General features: G+C 45.8%; 1 protein-coding gene across 1 annotated transcript in view; it reads left to right on the forward strand.

Moving 5' to 3' along the window:
* Positions 1–17,106, forward strand: part of KDM5B (lysine demethylase 5B) — a 49,791-nt gene that overhangs the window by 29,530 nt on the left and 3,155 nt on the right. The window contains exons 14-24 of the mRNA XM_061442839.1: positions 189–383; positions 780–961; positions 1,608–1,732; positions 2,006–2,156; positions 5,797–5,911; positions 7,789–8,144; positions 9,254–9,392; positions 10,744–10,923; positions 11,715–11,873; positions 13,056–13,541; positions 16,662–16,773. Of these exons, the coding sequence (XP_061298823.1) occupies positions 189–383; positions 780–961; positions 1,608–1,732; positions 2,006–2,156; positions 5,797–5,911; positions 7,789–8,144; positions 9,254–9,392; positions 10,744–10,923; positions 11,715–11,873; positions 13,056–13,541; positions 16,662–16,773 (2,200 nt within the window). The remainder of the gene's footprint in view (positions 1–188; positions 384–779; positions 962–1,607; positions 1,733–2,005; positions 2,157–5,796; positions 5,912–7,788; positions 8,145–9,253; positions 9,393–10,743; positions 10,924–11,714; positions 11,874–13,055; positions 13,542–16,661; positions 16,774–17,106) is intronic.

Raw genomic sequence — 17,106 nt, forward strand, 5'->3', positions numbered from 1 at the left:
GCAGATCTGGTTTACAAGAACTCAGGGTCTTGATTTCTCTAGTCCTACATTCTGAATTGGGAATATTTTGCAAGAAGGATTCATCTTAACCTCCCATTTGGATAGATTTTGGTTAATAGAACAAAATTTAGTATCTGAATGTAACTTTCAAGTTGAACTCTTCATTTATTTCCTGTTTCTCAATGCAGCTGCCATTGGGTCGCCAGTGTGTGGAACATTACCGTCTGCTGAACCGTTACTGTGTGTTTTCTCATGATGAGATGATCTGTAAAATGGCTTCCAAAGCAGATGTGCTTGATGTGGTGGTAGCATCTACAGTTCAGAAAGACATGGCTATTATGATCGAAGAGGAGAAGAGGTTGCGTGAGAAGGTTGATAAACTGGTGAGTTTGAGTTGTAGGAAGGAATACCATAATGAGAACAGTTGGAGCAGTGGGACTTGTGCTCTGCTGTCACTGGCTTAGAGCTGCGTGGTACCTTCCTGAGGAGCACTGTTGATTTCAGAGGACCACTTGACTACAGAATCATTTCTCATGCACCTTGTTTTAACATCCGCCCTTCAATATTGTTCAGAATGCCTCTTTTTAAAAGTACGATTTGTTCTTACAGTAATGTAGTCAGAACAGCTGATTTTTCACTGACCTAGATTTGTGTCTACCTGGTTTTAATATCTTATTTCTAAACGTCATTATTCCTTTGATAACTTCAGCTTCTGATGTTTTAGCTTGGAGTAATTACCTCTTCATTAGACTTCGAGGTGATTTAACACTGTTTTGCAGGGAGTGACTGACTCGGAGAGGGTGGCTTTTGAGCTGTTTCCTGATGATGAGCGACAGTGCTTGAAGTGTAAAACCACCTGCTTCATGTCTGCTGTTTATTGTCCCTGTAAACCTGGATTACTGGTATGCTTGTACCATGTCGAGGATCTCTGTTCTTGTCCCACCTACAAGTATAAACTGGGGTAAGCTTTACATAGCAAATAACACTGTTATTAAGTTATTTGTTGTACATGTTTGATAACCTAGTGCCTGCTCTGTTTTGTCAGTGGTGCTAGTCTCAGTATTCTGTTTCTCTCAGTCCGTTGCAAATACAGTGTCTTTTTTGTGCTTGAATACAAAGACTCTTTCTTTTCAGCATTCAGCTGCTCTTGCTCTATAATGGTGAAAATTGCTGGATAAGTTAGTTTGCTTTTTTATTACATCAGTAAGGTCATCATTCCTTATATCCAGTCTTTATGTGTGACATTTCTTGCTTTTGTTAGCTTTGCTTCCTGTTGTCATATTTCCTTTGCTGTTGTTCGTCGCATCTTTGCCCCCTGCATGAATGTAGCATGTCCTAAGTCAACTTCACAATTGCTTCAACAGCAATATTAAATTGTTTTTGAAGCAATTGAAATCTTGAATTTGTTTTAAGAGGAGCATGGTGTGGATGTAGGTCTCAACAGGATCACTCTAGGTGCAAAGTAGATCATTTCTGTGTTGTATGGAGCATGTTGTGGATGTAGGCCTTAACAGGATCACTCTAGGTGCAAGGCAGATAATTTCTGTGTTGTATGGACCTCCTCTGTACCCTCCTGCTGAAGAGTTTGAACTCTGTGCTACTTGCAGGTACCGCTACACCCTGGAGGAACTCTACCCAATGATGAATGCATTGAAGATGCGCGCAGAATCGTACAACGAGTGGGCTTCCAATGTTAATGAAGCTCTGGAGGCAAAAATTAACAACAAGAAAAGTAAGTTGTCTTGCTGTTGTCTGCAGCACGGAATTTGCCAGTTTGTGCTTTCTGAACCTCAGCACCTCTAATGTGCCAGTCAGGAAATCGTACATCATCTCATGGTTTAAAGTAACTAAGCTGCCTCTGTGTGAGAAGCTTGCAAATCTCTTTGCTACAAAACGTAACTGAAGCTGAACTAGAAATACATTTAATGCGTTGTGTTACTCAGCTTCACCATTTAAAATCCATCACCAAGGGAGACTTTTATTAACTTAGCATCTTTCCCAAAAGGTCTCATCAGCTTTAAGGCTTTGATAGAAGAATCGGAAATGAAGAAGTTCCCAGACAATGATCTTCTGCGACACCTCAGGCTGGTTACGCAGGATGCAGACAAATGTGCCTCGGTTGCACAGCAGCTTCTCAATGGCAAAAGGCAAACCAGGTAAATGCTTCTGTGTGTGTGTGCTCAAAGTGGAGTCACTGAGGGTAGATGCCACTGGCCAGTGATAGATGCCAGTGTTCTAGGCAGACTTAAAAATGCAAGTAATCATTTTGTCTTCTCTAGAGAGCCATCTGTTACAGAGAGGTTCACCTTTACTGCATGTAAGAAGTCAAACATCCTGAGATTTTGGTCTCTTCTTCCTCTGTGTTTGACAGCTGGGCAGTAAATTCACTCTAATATACCCTGAAAGGAAATATTGGTGTGGTATTTCCAGACAAGTAACACCCAAAAAGATCCAGTCCACTTGTCTTTGTGCCATGGGGGCTGGAAATCTGTCAGTGATGCGTATGTCATTATATGCATTACGCTTTGTCTTGTGGAAAAATAGTGTCTTAAATTCCCAGGCTGGTGCTGCTGGGAATACTGTATGAGATCTCTGAGAAATCCTTCCTCTTTCTTTGGCAGCACTTGCATTAAATCTTTATAGATGGGTTATTTGCTCAAGGAATTTGAAGGTACGGCAGTGTTTGGGTAATACATTATTTGTGAACTAGATTTCTGCTGCCTGGTGCTGCTGGCAGTTTCCATGTCTGAAATGAGAGGAGTCAAAAGATCCAGAAGGATGAAGGCAGATCTTCTCATTGCATCAGTTTGATGGTGGCTGTATTGATGTACCAGCCTTTCTCCTGGGGATCACAGATTATCATCTGTTGCCAGTTCTTCACCCAGACTTAAAATGGCTGCATCTGTGGCAGGTTTCTTGGAAAATCTTGGGTTTCTTCCTGTAGAGCACAACGTTGCTTAGGTCCAACCACCTTAAAAGTGTGAAGTAGTTGAGAAAAGACTGTTTCTCTTTTGTCCTATCTGGACGATTTTCACCTCCTGCTGCTGCTTTGACCAACATGGTGGTTGTCAGAGCAGTTGCTTTTTTTGCTGGTGAAACTGCACTGTGTGGTTCCTGCATGTTGCCTGCCTCAGAAGACATCCTGTAGCTTGTCACTCCCTGTGTTCTTGCAGTACTTTAAGGCCAGCTTTGAAGGACTTCAGTAGTAAAACGTTCAGCTGCTGTTTAGACATCATTCTTGTAGCTGCACTTAGCCCTCGTAGCGATCTTTGCATGAGGCTTTGTAGCAAGCACTTGATAAAAATTCGCCTTCACTGTCTTGCCAGCACAAGAGGATGAACCCTCTGTCACAGCAATGTAAAAATATTACATCAGGAAATAAAAGATCCAGCATTCCAACAGGCATGGCCTCTGCCAGATAGGTAATCCCTAACACAGAGATTCATGGCACCGTTATTGAAGGACCTGTCCACTCCTAATCACTTCCTTCATTGAGTGTTGAAGCATCTCTTCTCATTCTGGCATCCCCAGTCTGTGTTCTCTCATACTTGGTATTTGCTCTTGATGATGACCTTGGAGAAGCAGCCAGGCCTTTCCCAGCTGTTCTGTGCCAGATGAGCTCTTCCAAGAGTCCTTCCTGCTCTGTATCCGTACCATCTTTGCTTGGTGTGGGAAGAGCTAGGGGGAATTTTTACCTTCATTTCCTTGACCAGGTCTGTTCTCACTGTCACTATGACAGTGTGTTAGCCTTTCTCACAGCTGTATTTGCCAGCTCCTTCAGCATTACAGTCTGTGGTGAGTAACCCACCCAGTGCTGCACTGCACAGGATGCAGGTAGTGCTTGGATTGTGTTTCTTATTTACTCCAGAATTGGTTTCAGCCTTTCTCTCACTATTTCTCCTTTGATCTTTATGGTGTATTTCTGGGAAAAGTCCAGTTGCAAATCTTCCTAATTAGAGTTGTAAAAACCTGTGTTATTTGATGGATGGCTTTTATCCCCCTTAAACAATTGAAGGGGGGAGTGCTCACAGCACATCTAGAAGACATAAAGAACAATCTGCTGAAAATCTTGATACTTGTTATATCAAATACAGTTTCATCTACGTGAAGTTCACATATCTGTAGGATTTTGGGTAACCTTCATCACACCATCTGCTGTGTATTGGTTAGGAAGGACTGTGGATTCTGCCTAGCATGTGATTCATGCTTTTGACAAACTTTTCTTTATGGACTAAGCGTTTTGTTCTGATTCCGAGTTTGGGAAGTGGAGCAGTAGGCTTGACTCTACTGGAAAGGTCATCCCTGTTAATTGTGGTGGTCAGTGATACTCAAGGATCTCCTCCTGTATAATACACCCAACAGTTCCGGGGGAGAAAAGACCGGGATAGGTTATAGATGTTCTCTTGGAGTCAATCCTGTGACTCCAGCTCATTACCACCTCTGTGGTATCTGAAGAAGGACGGGCTGTACTTCCCCGTTTGCTTTGGTTCTTGTGGTGGTGAGGGATGAGCAGTCTCACCAGTTGCTGCTTGGAAGATTGTTCTGTGACCAGCTCTCTGAATTGATCCCAATTCAGTCCTTGATCCAAGGGATCCCAAAGACCGTGTAGCCCTTGTTCCTCTCTGGCACTGGAAGGGAAAAGCAGGGCAAGCACAGAGGGATATTCTCACTATCCATCCCCTTCCTTCTCTAGGTCTGATGATACCTTTTCTGATGCTTAGTCTCCAAGAGTTTGGAGACCTTGTGCTTAGAGATCTTTGTGATTAATAACACAGGATGGGCATGGGCTCTTCTGGGAATACTGCTTTTTTAGGTTCATGTAATTTCATGTTATCAAAAGCGTGTGTAACAGTTGGACTTGCACTTTAGATGTGTGAATATGTAGAGGAATATCTCCTTTTCAAACTTGATCCTGCAGAGCTTCCACAAAGCCCAGTAAACCATTGTAAACCACAAACCAGCCTGTGTTGTACCTGAGGCTTGGAATTCATTTTATTCTCCTTACTATGGACCTACGGGTTTTGGACCTCCCAATGTGACCTTGCATAGCCTTCAAAACCACCTATTTTTACCATAAAACGGTGAATTAAAATTCCCTAGTGTTCACATTGCAGTCGTGCTGGCACATCCCACTGGGCTCTTGCTTTCCTCTTTTGTTTCAGTGACACATTGTGGGTTAAATCGGAGCCAGCATTGTAAGAGATTTCTTTCCTTTTCTGTTCAGGGTTCTCAGACCCAGTTAATACTGGCTTGAGTTCAGAGAGGTTTTTAATATTAGCCAATTTGTTAACCCTTCTAAGCCACTCGTTTGATACAGAGCTTGTAGGTAAAAAAGAGAATGGTGATTTCAGCGTAAAGAGGATTTGTCAGAAGTGCCTACATGACCTGTAAAGATAAAACCCATTCACAGTTGGGATTTGGTCTCCTTTGGAACGGGCATGGGGAGAGCGCGCTACAATAGCTATTGCAACATAACTGAATAGTTTATCCACAGTTACTTTGTGTTCTGGAAAAAGGCTCAATTTTATTCCATAATAACCAGTGCTCTTCCAAGAATGAAGAGTTATTCCAGAATACTATTTAATATGGAAGAGTGTTTTCAACAATAGCCCATTCTGCTATAGTTAAAGGAAGCTTCCCCATGTACGTATGCCCTGCGCTGCTGGATGCTTTGGAATATTGTGTTATTTGTGAGTAAAGCTCATCTTGCACAAAATCATGAGCAGATGCCTGAGAAGTTTAGAGTTTATTTTCTTGTTTAGTGGCACCCAACAGAGTTGAATTGTGTGATTGCAGGTACCGCTCCGGAGGAGGCAAGTGTCAAAATCAGCTGACTGTGAATGAGCTGAGGCTGTTTGTGAGGCAGCTGTATGCTCTACCCTGTGTCCTCAGTCAGACACCCTTACTGAAGGTAACCTGCATAATTCTAGGGGACGAACATGAGCGTTTGTCCTAGTGATGTATTTGCACTGTGTTAATCTGCTGTCTTACTGGTTGCTCCAAGAATGAAATCAATTGAACTGGCAGGTCTGGGTAACTTGTGCACAGGAGGTGTGTAAGAACGGAGCTCTCTGTCCTGCTGGTGTCCACGGTCACTAGGTTTTTATACTACATAAGGCAATCAAAGTGGTAAATGCTGTATGAAGTAATGCAAAGAAGCAGCAGGGTGACTTGTGTAACTCCAGACTAAAAGTTTGGGCCTAGTTAGCTGGTCTCCTCTTAAGAGTGAAGCAGGGTTTGAGAATATTCAAAACTCCAAAGTGCCCTGAGTGACAGTTCTGCTGTTCAGATCACTTTGTTACTCAAGAACCAGCTTTCTCATAGCCTTGTAAACAGATACCTCCTCATGCCATCAACCCATGTGCCAGGAAAAGCACAGATAGCCCTAAGACAAAGCTGCCAGCCAGGCTCCCCAAGAGCTTGTTCCAGCAGAGTACCTGCTGCTCAGGGTGAGTCAGACCACTTTGACTCCCACAACCAGCAGCCAGTGCTGGTTATTTGCTTGCGAGCTGCTCAGCCCTCAGCCAAATTGCAAATAAGTCAAGATTTGGTTTCAGAATTTGCCAAAATGTTGCATATTGTAAAGGAAAATAATCATGTGCAGCTCTAATTCCTGCCTTAAAGGAGAAGGGCTTTGCATATTTGTGACTCTGAGAAGCAGGAGATGCAGTGTCCAGCTCCCGAACTGGCTCTTAAGTGTCTGCACAATGCTGAGCGACCAGTGTCGTGTAACTTCTGAATCAGAATAGACCAGCTCAGCTTTATGATTGTTGCTTTGAAGCTTTATTGGGTCTGGAATGTGTGAATCAGATTTTATGTAATCCTATTTACAGTTATTTGTTTATAGCATTGTAACTCTGAAGTTATCTTCCTATTTAAAAAGCAGAAGTTCAGCAATGCCAGACATGCAAACAGTTCTTCTCCATCTGGCATTCTTGAACAGGGAAATATCAAAACACATATGGTCAGGGGATTCTTTTATACCATCCTCAACAGTCCTAAGTTATATGTAGCCATGCAAATTAGGGTGTTAATACAAATGTCAGTTCCTGGAGATCAGTTCACACTTTAATATATCTCTAAATAGGTTTTATTTCCATTACGGGTGAGATTGCCTATTCTGGCAAACAACCTTCTTGGCAGTATACCAAGACATCAGCTGTGAAGGAAGAACTTGCTCCTGGAATAGCATTTCAGGCAGTACTAGGAGCACTGGGCAGGATGGCTAGGTACAGAATAACTCCAGCCTTTGCAGTGAGGTTACTCTGACTAGCTGTCCGCGATGCTGGGTGAAGTGCAAACACCCACAGAGGGACCTTTTAGGGGTAACTGGCTGTTAAATGTATGCAGAGAGAGCAGGTGTTGCACTGCATGAAACAGTGAAATGCCTGTGGCTTACTGGGACTTGGTGCAGCTCAAAAACCTTAACAGTGCAGCAGAAATGAGCCCCAGAAGCTCCGTGTGCTCCCCAGCATTTTTCAAAGCCTTCTTAACCTTAACCTTGCTGTTCTTCAGCCTCCTTAATCGTTGCAGAACAAAGCCAGAAAAAGCACTAATGGAACATTTAAAATGTCCCTTTGGATCCTTTTTATTCTTCTAAGAGCTTTGACACCTGTCTCTTGGTTCAGAAGGGGTTTAGAGTGGAATCCCCTTGTTCTGTGATCCTCAGGCTTGTAGACCCATTATGTATGAGGAGATGCTGATACGTGCACTGACACACTCTTTGTCATGATAACTTGGCAGTGGGGGCTTTTTTCTCTGATGTATTGTTGCATTTCTGTATTTCAGGATCTTCTTGATCGTGTGGAAGCTTTTCAGCAGCAAAGCCAAAAACTCCTCTCTGAAGAGATGCCTAGTGCTGCAGACCTGCAGGAGCTGCTGGACGTCAGCTTTGACTTTGACGTTGACCTGCCCCAACTGGCTGAACTGCGGATCCGCCTGGAGCAGGCACGCTGGCTGGAGGACGTGCAGCTCACTTCCTCAGACCACAGCTCTCTCACTCTAGATGATATGAGACGTCTCATAGACTCAGGTGTTGGACTTGCTCCCTACCCAGCAGTTGAGAAAGCGATGGCGAAGCTGCAGGAGCTGCTTACTGTGTCCGAACACTGGGATGACAAAGCCAGAAACCTGATAAAGGCCAGGTAGAGAGGCTAAATCTTTGTGTTTTGTAGCTCCAGGAGCTGTTTAAAGTGGAAATAGTTGGATTTGCTTTGAAGGGGCTCTCTTGTGTTCACCCAGTTCACAACATGAAGGCAAATCTTCTGCCATCCAAAAGGGGGAAAGGATGGAGGAGGGAGAGGAGTTGCCTGAGCAATTTTAGACATTGCTGTTTGTTCCTGGTGTTTGTGGTGCTCCACAATCATTGTGAGAATTCTCCATTTGACACCAGGAAGGGTTTTAAGACACCTCTTCGTTCCTTTCCACCTTCTTCCCTCCCCCAGCACTAGACTGGAGGATGCATGTCCAGATGGAGCTGGGATATATGCCACCAACTGGTAAAACTGCATGAGATGGACTATTTCTAACACTGAGGAGGTTTTTCCAGATGAGCTGGTACAGGGGGAAAGGAAACCAGCCAGATAGAACCTTAGTAAGGAGAATGGTTCTGCTCATTGCTTTGACCTTCTGATTTATAAAGTAAAATGGGGGAGAGCACAGTCCACGTCAAGCTTAGAAAGATGATATAAACTTGTGTGCAAGGTTTCTTCTCTGAGGATTCCTCACTTTTAATTTTACGTTTGAGAATTCCCTGCAGCCTCCCAGTTCTGAACACACTGGAGTGTTCTTACTCCTGAGTAATGCTGCTGTTTGAAATGGTAACTTCAGAGAGCTCAGAACTGGAGTAAGTTTGGGATTAACCTCCAGATTGGAGGTGCAGTTGTGTTTGTGCCTTTCTAAGATAGCAGAATCCAATTGTGAAGTCCAGAAAAGCCACCTTTGGGCAGGATCTCTTGGCTGATACTGGTTTTAAGGTTCAGTGTGCATTTGAGGATCCGAGGTTCTTATCAGTCAAAAGTGACTAAATGTTAAATCCTCCTTAAGCCCACATGTGTGAGTAGGAGTCTATAGCAGACACATGTACATTTCCAGAAGCCCACCTCCGTTACTAATGCTCTGGTGGTACAGGCTGCACCTCCAGTACTGACATAACATCATTATCTGCTGTAACCCTCGGGCTTTAATAAACCAGATGAGCAGATCCCCCTACTCGTGTTGCAGTGTTTGACACTGAGCTGTGTTCTTTACGTAGACCCCGGCAGTCACTGAGCAGTCTTGTAGCAGCAGTGAAGGAGATAGAGGAGATCCCAGCCTATCTCCCCAGCGGTGTTGCACTGAAAGACGCAGTGCAGAAGGCCAAAGACTGGCTGCAGGAGGTGGAAGCTCTGCAGGTACGTAAGCTCCATCACCCCTGCTCGGCACCATCATGGGCGTTTTGGTGCTTCAGGATCACACTGAAGTAAGAATGCTTCATCTTGTTGCCTTAGACATGGTGTACTTATGCTCTGGGTGCTGTTGGTTTTACTTCCTGGAGCTGATTCATATTCCTTCACCTTTGCAATTAACCGGGTGCAATAAAATCTATAAAGGAGCTATTACAAAAAATCTAAAGTTAAAAAGATGTTACAGAACTTTACCTTAAGGTAAGTTTTGCTTCACTGCATTTTAACAGTTACCTGGTACTCGGATTTCCGTGTGCCATTGATTCTAGGATTGTGCATCTTGCTGCACTCCTGTAACACACACTATGGAGTGGGTGACCCAGTCAAAGTTCTGCTTGCTGACTCCTGAAGAAACAAATCCCCTAAGATCTTTAAAGGTCACCTGTAATATTTTCTCACATCCTTCATTTGCCTGACTAAAGCAGGAACTTCTGACCTGATGGCACAAGGATATTAGTAATTACTGGTGGTGGAATCACTTCTTCTGAGGCCCCATAGAATTCATTTGCCATTTCCACAGTGGTATCATTAGTGCTATTGTCAGTGTTGTTATCAGCCAGCCTGAGATGGAGAGGTATTCCCTCATCTGTTAGCCATTAAGCCAGACTGAAGGCTGTTTCTTGTTGTGTTCCCTTATGGTCAGCCTTTAATTTCATGGACTAAAATGCATGTAACTTTGCAGCAGCTCTGTCTGAATCTGGAGGTGGAAGCTGGCATCACTACTTCGAGTTTTGCTGCTGGAGATGCTGGGCTTGCTCTGGATGAATAGTTCTCGAGTCCCATGGCCCTGCCTATTGTAGAAATTGCCTCTCAGTGCTGCTTTACAGCTGGACTTCATGTGCCTGGGATGCCTGAGGCGTGGGCTGTGCAGTGAGTGAGCAGTCACTTTCAGCCAGCACGCTGGGTACTTGGGATGGTGCATTGCTGCTGGCAGGGCAGGGACTGGGCTGGACTTGCCTTCAGGGTCTGCTTCAGAATGGTTTTGATTTTCTGCTGTGAATGCAGATTGTTAGTTTGGAGTCTGCTTATGTTGGTTATGTCACTGGTCTCTTGTTTGTTTATTTAAACTGTCAGTTGGTTGAGGGTATTCTCCCTCTCCAAGGGTTTTAGTAGTAGTGTCTGTGTAATTAATGACTGCAGCATGAGAAGCACAAGTGTTGGAACAGCTCTGGAAGTGACTGAAGTGGCTTAGCAGTAGATTTGATTTTTCAAGCTCTACCTTCAGGTAGTCTAGACGACTTGCTGTGATTTGTGGAATGTCTTTGATGCATCCAGCGTTTCTTACTATGTAATCTGGCAGGTTGGAGGACGTGTGCCTGTGCTGGACACACTAGCAGAGCTTGTCACGAGAGGTCGATCCATTCCAGTGCATCTGGACTACCTGCCAAGGCTGGAGTCCTTGGTGTCAGAAGTTCAAGCGTGGAAGGAGTGTGCAGCTAACACATTCCTGTGCGAGAACTCCCCTTACTCTCTTTTGGAGGTAAGAGATCTCACCATTCCCAGCACAGCTGCAGCACGTCAGTTAGGGTTACAGTATTAACTCCTGAAGTAGCAATAAATAGCAAGTATATTTGCAGAACAGTTTTAGGATTATATTGCTGAACATAATTTTTATTAGATTGACCTATACTTTTAATGATCATGTTAAACTTGTAAAATGCTGAAGGTTTAGCCAAACTTCCTCTATTCTTTCTAATCCATGGCTAAAGAGCATGCTGTGCCATAGCCTGACATTTCAAATGTGGCTATGGGAATATTAATGTACTCATGGCACTGAAGTTACTTCAGTGCAGGCACTGGAGCACAGGTTCACTTTGTCCACCTTGGCTGCGATAAGGGTGAGGCTGTAGCTGCTGCCCTTCTGAAGCTCTTGTTGTGTGTGTTCTTGGGCAGTCCACCCTCACCTATGCTGAGCCCCTCTTAAGACCCCCAGCCCTCCTGTCTGTTGATACAGATGGGAATGCAGGGCAGCCCCTGGAATACTCTATTTCAGGGCTTGCAGTTCAAGTGGCACAGAGGCTGTCCATGTATCAGCTGTCTGTACATATCAGCAATCCAAATGAAACACGCAGGTGTTTCCTCCCATTCAATAAAACTGTGTTTTTAACCTTCCAGCTCTCCCCAATTTCCATATAACTTCATCCTAGTCCCCTGAGTCTTTGATGGAAAAAGCTGCAGGAATCCCTGTTGTAAGCACTCATTCATGGCTGTGCTAGGGCGGGATGAACGCATTACGAACACGGCAGGGAACACTGCTTTTCTGCCCCTCAGGTGCTGTGTCCCCGCTGTGACATTGGCATGCTGAATCTGAAAAGAAAGCAGAAGAAGTTGAAGGAGCCGGTGCCAGGTGGAAAGAAGAAAAGCACCAAGCTGGAGACTCTGAGTGACTTGGAAAGAGCGCTCTCCGAGAGCAAAGACACCGCATCTGCGGTACGTGGCCCAGGGCTGCTTTGAACTGCAGTTTCTTCTGAGTTCCCTGAATCCTTGTTGAGATCTGTTCTCACCCTCCCTACCAAAACCTTATTAAAGATAGGATAGGGCTTTCCCAAGTCTGATCCTTTCACAGTAACCCTACACCATCTATAATTAGAACAAACACCGTAATTAGAGAAAAGCTCATGCATGGTGAAGTCAGGAAAATACTAGTTCCGGATGTAGGTGAAGTGCTTCATCCCAAAAGCCCTATTTCAGAGCCTCCACCATGGTCAGATTAAACAGTGTCCCATGGTTAATGAGGAGCAGCAGACTGATTTGGTAGGGTTTGAATTTAGTTGTCCCTTCAGGTATGGGACATTCAAGTTTTAATCTGTTGGCAGCTAGATTTGCAGATGCCTGAGAAAAAGGCTCAGGGTGAGGCACTGGAATGGGTTGCCCAGGGAGGTTGTGAATGCTCCATCCCTGGCAGTGTTCAAGGCCAGGTTGGACAGAGCCTTGGGTGCCATGGTTTAGTGTGAGGTGTCCCTGCCCATGGCAGGGGGTTTGGAACTGGATGATCTTAAGGTCCTTTCCAGCCCAAACTATGATTCTATGACTGGGTGTAGGAAGGGCAGCACACCTCAATTTCATTTAGTGTTTCCAAACTCCCAAAGGAGTAGGTAGGCTAGGGTAAGGCCCTGTGCACATGACAGTGTGTACAAAGAGGGGGTACCAGAGGTGAATTTGTGTTTCTGAAAACTGCCCAGATAGGTTTTACAAGTACACAGAGTTAGGCTGTACACTTGAGACGTGTCCATCCAGAAGTACCTGCAAGCCAAACCTGCACTTGTTTCAGAATGCAGGCTGCTTTAATGAAGGTGATGTGGTTGTAGTACCAAACATGACAGGCTTGGACCAGAGAGGAAGGGAGTTAGGAGGTTGTTTTTTTGCAAAGGAATAAGCTTTATATCTGTGGGCCTTATGAGAAAATGGAAGGAAACTGAAGTGGTGTTGCACGTCCTCATAAGTGCTTCACTTTGAACATTCCAAGGTGAAGGCATATGGGGGTGAGGAGCTTCTTAACGATCCGCACTCCTCGCTGGTGTATCTGACAAGCGCGGCCGTGCGGAGTCACCCCATTTCTAATGAGTGATGTTCCTTTCGAGCTGACATCCCTTTCTTTGGACTCCCTTTTAGATGGCCACGCTTGGGGAAGCCCGGTTGAAGGAGATGGAAGCGTTGCGTTCTCTGCGAGCAGCGAACGAAGGGAAGGTGCTGTCCAGTGAAGAGGACACGGAACTGAAAGTGTGTCTGTGCCAGAAGGAGCCCGCTGCCCCCATGATCCAGTGTGAACTCTGCCGAGGGTTCTTCCACACCAGCTGCGTTTCGGTGCCCAACGTTTCGCAGGGACCTCGCGTGTGGCTCTGCCCACACTGTCACCGATCAGAAAAGCCACCTTTAGAAAAGATCTTGCCCTTGCTGGCCTCCCTGCAGCGCATCCGCGTGAGGCTTCCTGAGGGGGATGCTTTGCGGTACATGATCGAGAGAACTGTGAACTGGCAGCACAGAGCACAACAAATGTTGTATTCAGGGAATCTAAAACATATACAAGACAAAGTTGGCTCAGGATTATTGTACACCAGATGGCAAGCCACGTCAGGCCAATTGCCAGAGACAAACAAGGTGAGGCTGAGGTGCTGGTGGGGTTCCTGGCGGTGGGTGATGTGTGGTCAGCAGAAACGGTCCGTAGTTTTGGTTCATTGTGTTTGCATGCAAATACCAGCAGAGCAGACTGCTCATATGTTGCTTTACAGATTAAGGAGTTCTGGTTCTGCCTTGGCGTTTATCCAGGACATGTGTGTCCTCCAGCAACAGCTTCATGTTTTCCTTCTGCTGGAGTCCTGGGGACAATTACTCCTAACAAGCCCATTTTCCCTTCTCCTCCTCCCAACTCCTGTGCTCTGATGTGATGCTGTTAACGACAAGAGTTGCTGAAGCTATTGTTCCTAGAGTGCTTAGTATTCAATTAGTCTTTATATTCTGTTCTTACAAGTATTTAAATGTAGTTTCAAGTGTTGAGAAATAGTAACAGAGGCCCCCAGTGTTACCACTGCCCACAGTGTTACCACTGCCCACAGTGTTACCAGCATGGCTCTCAGATGAGCTTGTTTTCAACAGGGTGCCTTCATTCATTATTGCTGCTCCTCCTTATCACTCACACTAGAACTCCTGAGCTGAATATAGAATCACAGAATGGTTTGGGTTGGAAAGGACCTTAAGATCATCCAGTGTCACCCTCCTGCCATAAGCAGGGGCACCACACACTAAACCATGTCACCCAAGCCTCCATCCAGTCTGGCTTGAACACTGCCAGGGATGGAGCATTCACAGCTTCCATGGGCAGCCCAGTCCAGTGCCTCACCACCCTCACAGTAAAGAACTTCTTCCTTAGATCCAGTCTAAACTTCCCCTATTTAAGTTTGAACCTGTTACCCCTTGTCCTGTCGCTACAGTCCCTGATGAAGAGTCCCTCTCCAGCATCCTTGTAGCCCTCTTCAGATATTGGGAGCTTCTCTGAGGTCTCCACGCAGCTTCTCTTCTCCAGGCTGAGCAGCCCCAGTGTTCTCAGCCTGGCTCCATACAGGAGCTGCTCCAGCCCCTGAGCATCCTGGTGGCCTCCTCTGGACTTGTTCCAACAGTTCCATGTCCTTTTTATGTTGAGGACACCAGAACTGCACACAATGCTCCAAGTGAAGTCTCACAAGAGTAGAGTAGAGGGGCAGGATCATCTCCTTGGACCTGCTGCTCACGCTTATTTTGATGCAGCCCAGGACATGGTTGTTGGGCTCAAGTGCATACTGAAGCCAGCTCATGTTCATTTTCTCATCAACCAACACCCCCAAGTCCTTCTCCTCAGGCTGCTCTCAGTCTCTTCTCTGCCCAACCTGTAGCTGTGCCTGGGATTGCCCTGATCCAGGTGTAGGACCTTGCACTTGCCTTGATTGAACTTCATGAGGTTGGCATTGGCCACCTCTCAAGTGTGTCCAGGTCCCTCTGGATCCCATCCCTTCCCTCCAGCCTGTCAACTGAACCACACAGCTTGGTGTCATCACAGACCTGCTGAGGGCGCATCAATCCCACTGCCCATGTCACCGACAAAGATGTTGAACAGGATGGGTCCCAACACTGACCCCCGAGGGACACCACTCGTTACCCATCTCCAGCTGGACATTGAGCCATTGACCACAACTCTTTGCATGCGGTCATCCAGCCAGTTCTTCATCCACTCAGTGGCCCAGCCATCAAATTGATGTCTCTCCAATTTAGAGACAAGGCTGTCATGTGGGACAGCATCAAATTCTTTGCACAAGTCCAGGTAGATGACGTCAGCTGTTCTGCCCCATCCATCAGTTCTGCTGATGGATATTCTGCTGTTAACTTGAGTTAAGCTCAGCAGTTTCAGGTATGGACATGAGGGAGATAATAAATGCAGAAAAAATCTGAAAGTGCAGCATAAAGAGCATCAACCACCCCAAAATGAAATGCACTCTTTTGCTTTTCCTCTGAACACCTTTATTTTGCTCCTCCGACCCTGTCACAATCCGTGTGTTTATGTTTTCATACTCAGTTTGTTAGACCATAAAACGTGCCACGTGTGCTTGAGAGGTTTTGTAGCTGCTTCTTGAGTAACTCAGCCCTAGCAAGGTGCTGGTGTTGCCCAGATTGCTCAAGTAGGCAAGCCTGGGTTTAGAAATTCAAACCCATGTGTAGGCATCTGAAGAGGATTTCTTTGATCATTTGTTTGAAAGTGTCATTTTACTGGACCAGCCAGTATAGCTGCAAAAACCTGCGTGAGATTTGGGCATAGAAGCTGATGTTTGGGCTAGAAATGGCAACAGGAAGCTTAGTTTTATTATCACAGTGCTTGCAGCTCAGTGTGGTACCATGAGGTTCCTCTGACCTGAAAGTACCCCAACAATTTTGGGTGGGCTGGAGCTCAAGTCAAGAAACCTCCTAAGTGGAGGGAGCTCTCACAGAGCTGGTTTGGGTCCTTCTCCCTGGAGCCAGCAGCGCTGAGGTCAGAGGTGACCTCAGGCCATCAGCACGGGCATTGAGCTAAAGCTTTGGTCCCAATGGATTTGAGGTGGGGTTTTGGTGACTGCAGTGTCTCAGCATTGCTGTCCTGAACTCTTAGCTGGGGTTTTGAACACTGCTTCCCTCAGGGAAGCTTGTAGCACTAACCACTGGAGTTGGGCTGCTTTGGCATTGGCCAAAGTGAAGAATGGGGAACATTCAGATGAGCTGGAAAACTTCACTTGCAAAACAGCTGCAGGGATTGGTGAGAGCTGGAGTCTGAGCCTGCATTAGGGAGATAGGCGATAGTTTGGAAGGCTTTTGTTGGATGCCTTTCTGTTATTCCCAAGGCCAAACATGACCCTTGCTGCCTTGCATAAGCCAGAGCATGCTTTGCCTTTGGCACGTCTTGTGTGTGTGCTGAGGTGAAGAGTGTTGTCTCTGCTCCACAGGCTGGCTGTGCTCTGATGGAGCCTGTGGCTGCTGCATGCATGGGGCCCGGTTCTGATCTCTGCAGAAATTACAGTTCACAGCTAAGAGTTCTGGCAAGAAAGTTGCCTTTGCCTGTTTCCAGGTGTCGGAGGAAGGGGTTGGGTGGATTAGATTGAACGGTTTCCAGGAGTACAAGATGTAAGCACTTGAAGAAACAAGGATTGAGTCTGTTGCAGCTATTGGACACTCTCAGAACTACACCTTTAGTGAAACTGTGTGGTTTGTTTTGTTTTCTAGGTTTCCCAGACAATTGGAGCAATGTCATTCTCCATGCCTCATGACTGGGATAACAGAACCATCTATTTACATTCTCCATTTTCGACAGGACAGCACTGCATCCCACTTCATGGTTTGTAATCTTCACTTTGATTTTGCTTCTTTCTCCCTTTTCCCCCTTTTGTTCCTCACTGTGCTTGGTGGAGGAGAGAGGGTGACCTGGTCAGTTGAAGATGGCCACAGGAGGGGAAGGCAGAGGGTAGAGATCCTGAAGTTGTAGGAGATGGATGGGAATGACATAGGGAAGTAGTGCTGGAGACCATGGGGTAGTTAATCCATAGGACACGAGCCCACATACGTTTTGCTGCAGCACAACAGGCACAGAGTCAGAGACGAGCTTTCTTGGCTGGCGCTGTGCTCCAGGTGACCCCGCTGCAGGCTCTGCATGCTTCCCTGCTCAGACTTG

The sequence above is a fragment of the Pezoporus flaviventris genome, unplaced genomic scaffold (genome assembly GCF_033815535.1).
Source record: "Pezoporus flaviventris isolate CSIRO_AGI_PZ_B2104156 unplaced genomic scaffold, CSIRO_AGI_Pfla_v1 ptg000253l, whole genome shotgun sequence".
NCBI classification, from domain to species: Eukaryota; Metazoa; Chordata; class Aves; order Psittaciformes; family Psittacidae; genus Pezoporus; species Pezoporus flaviventris.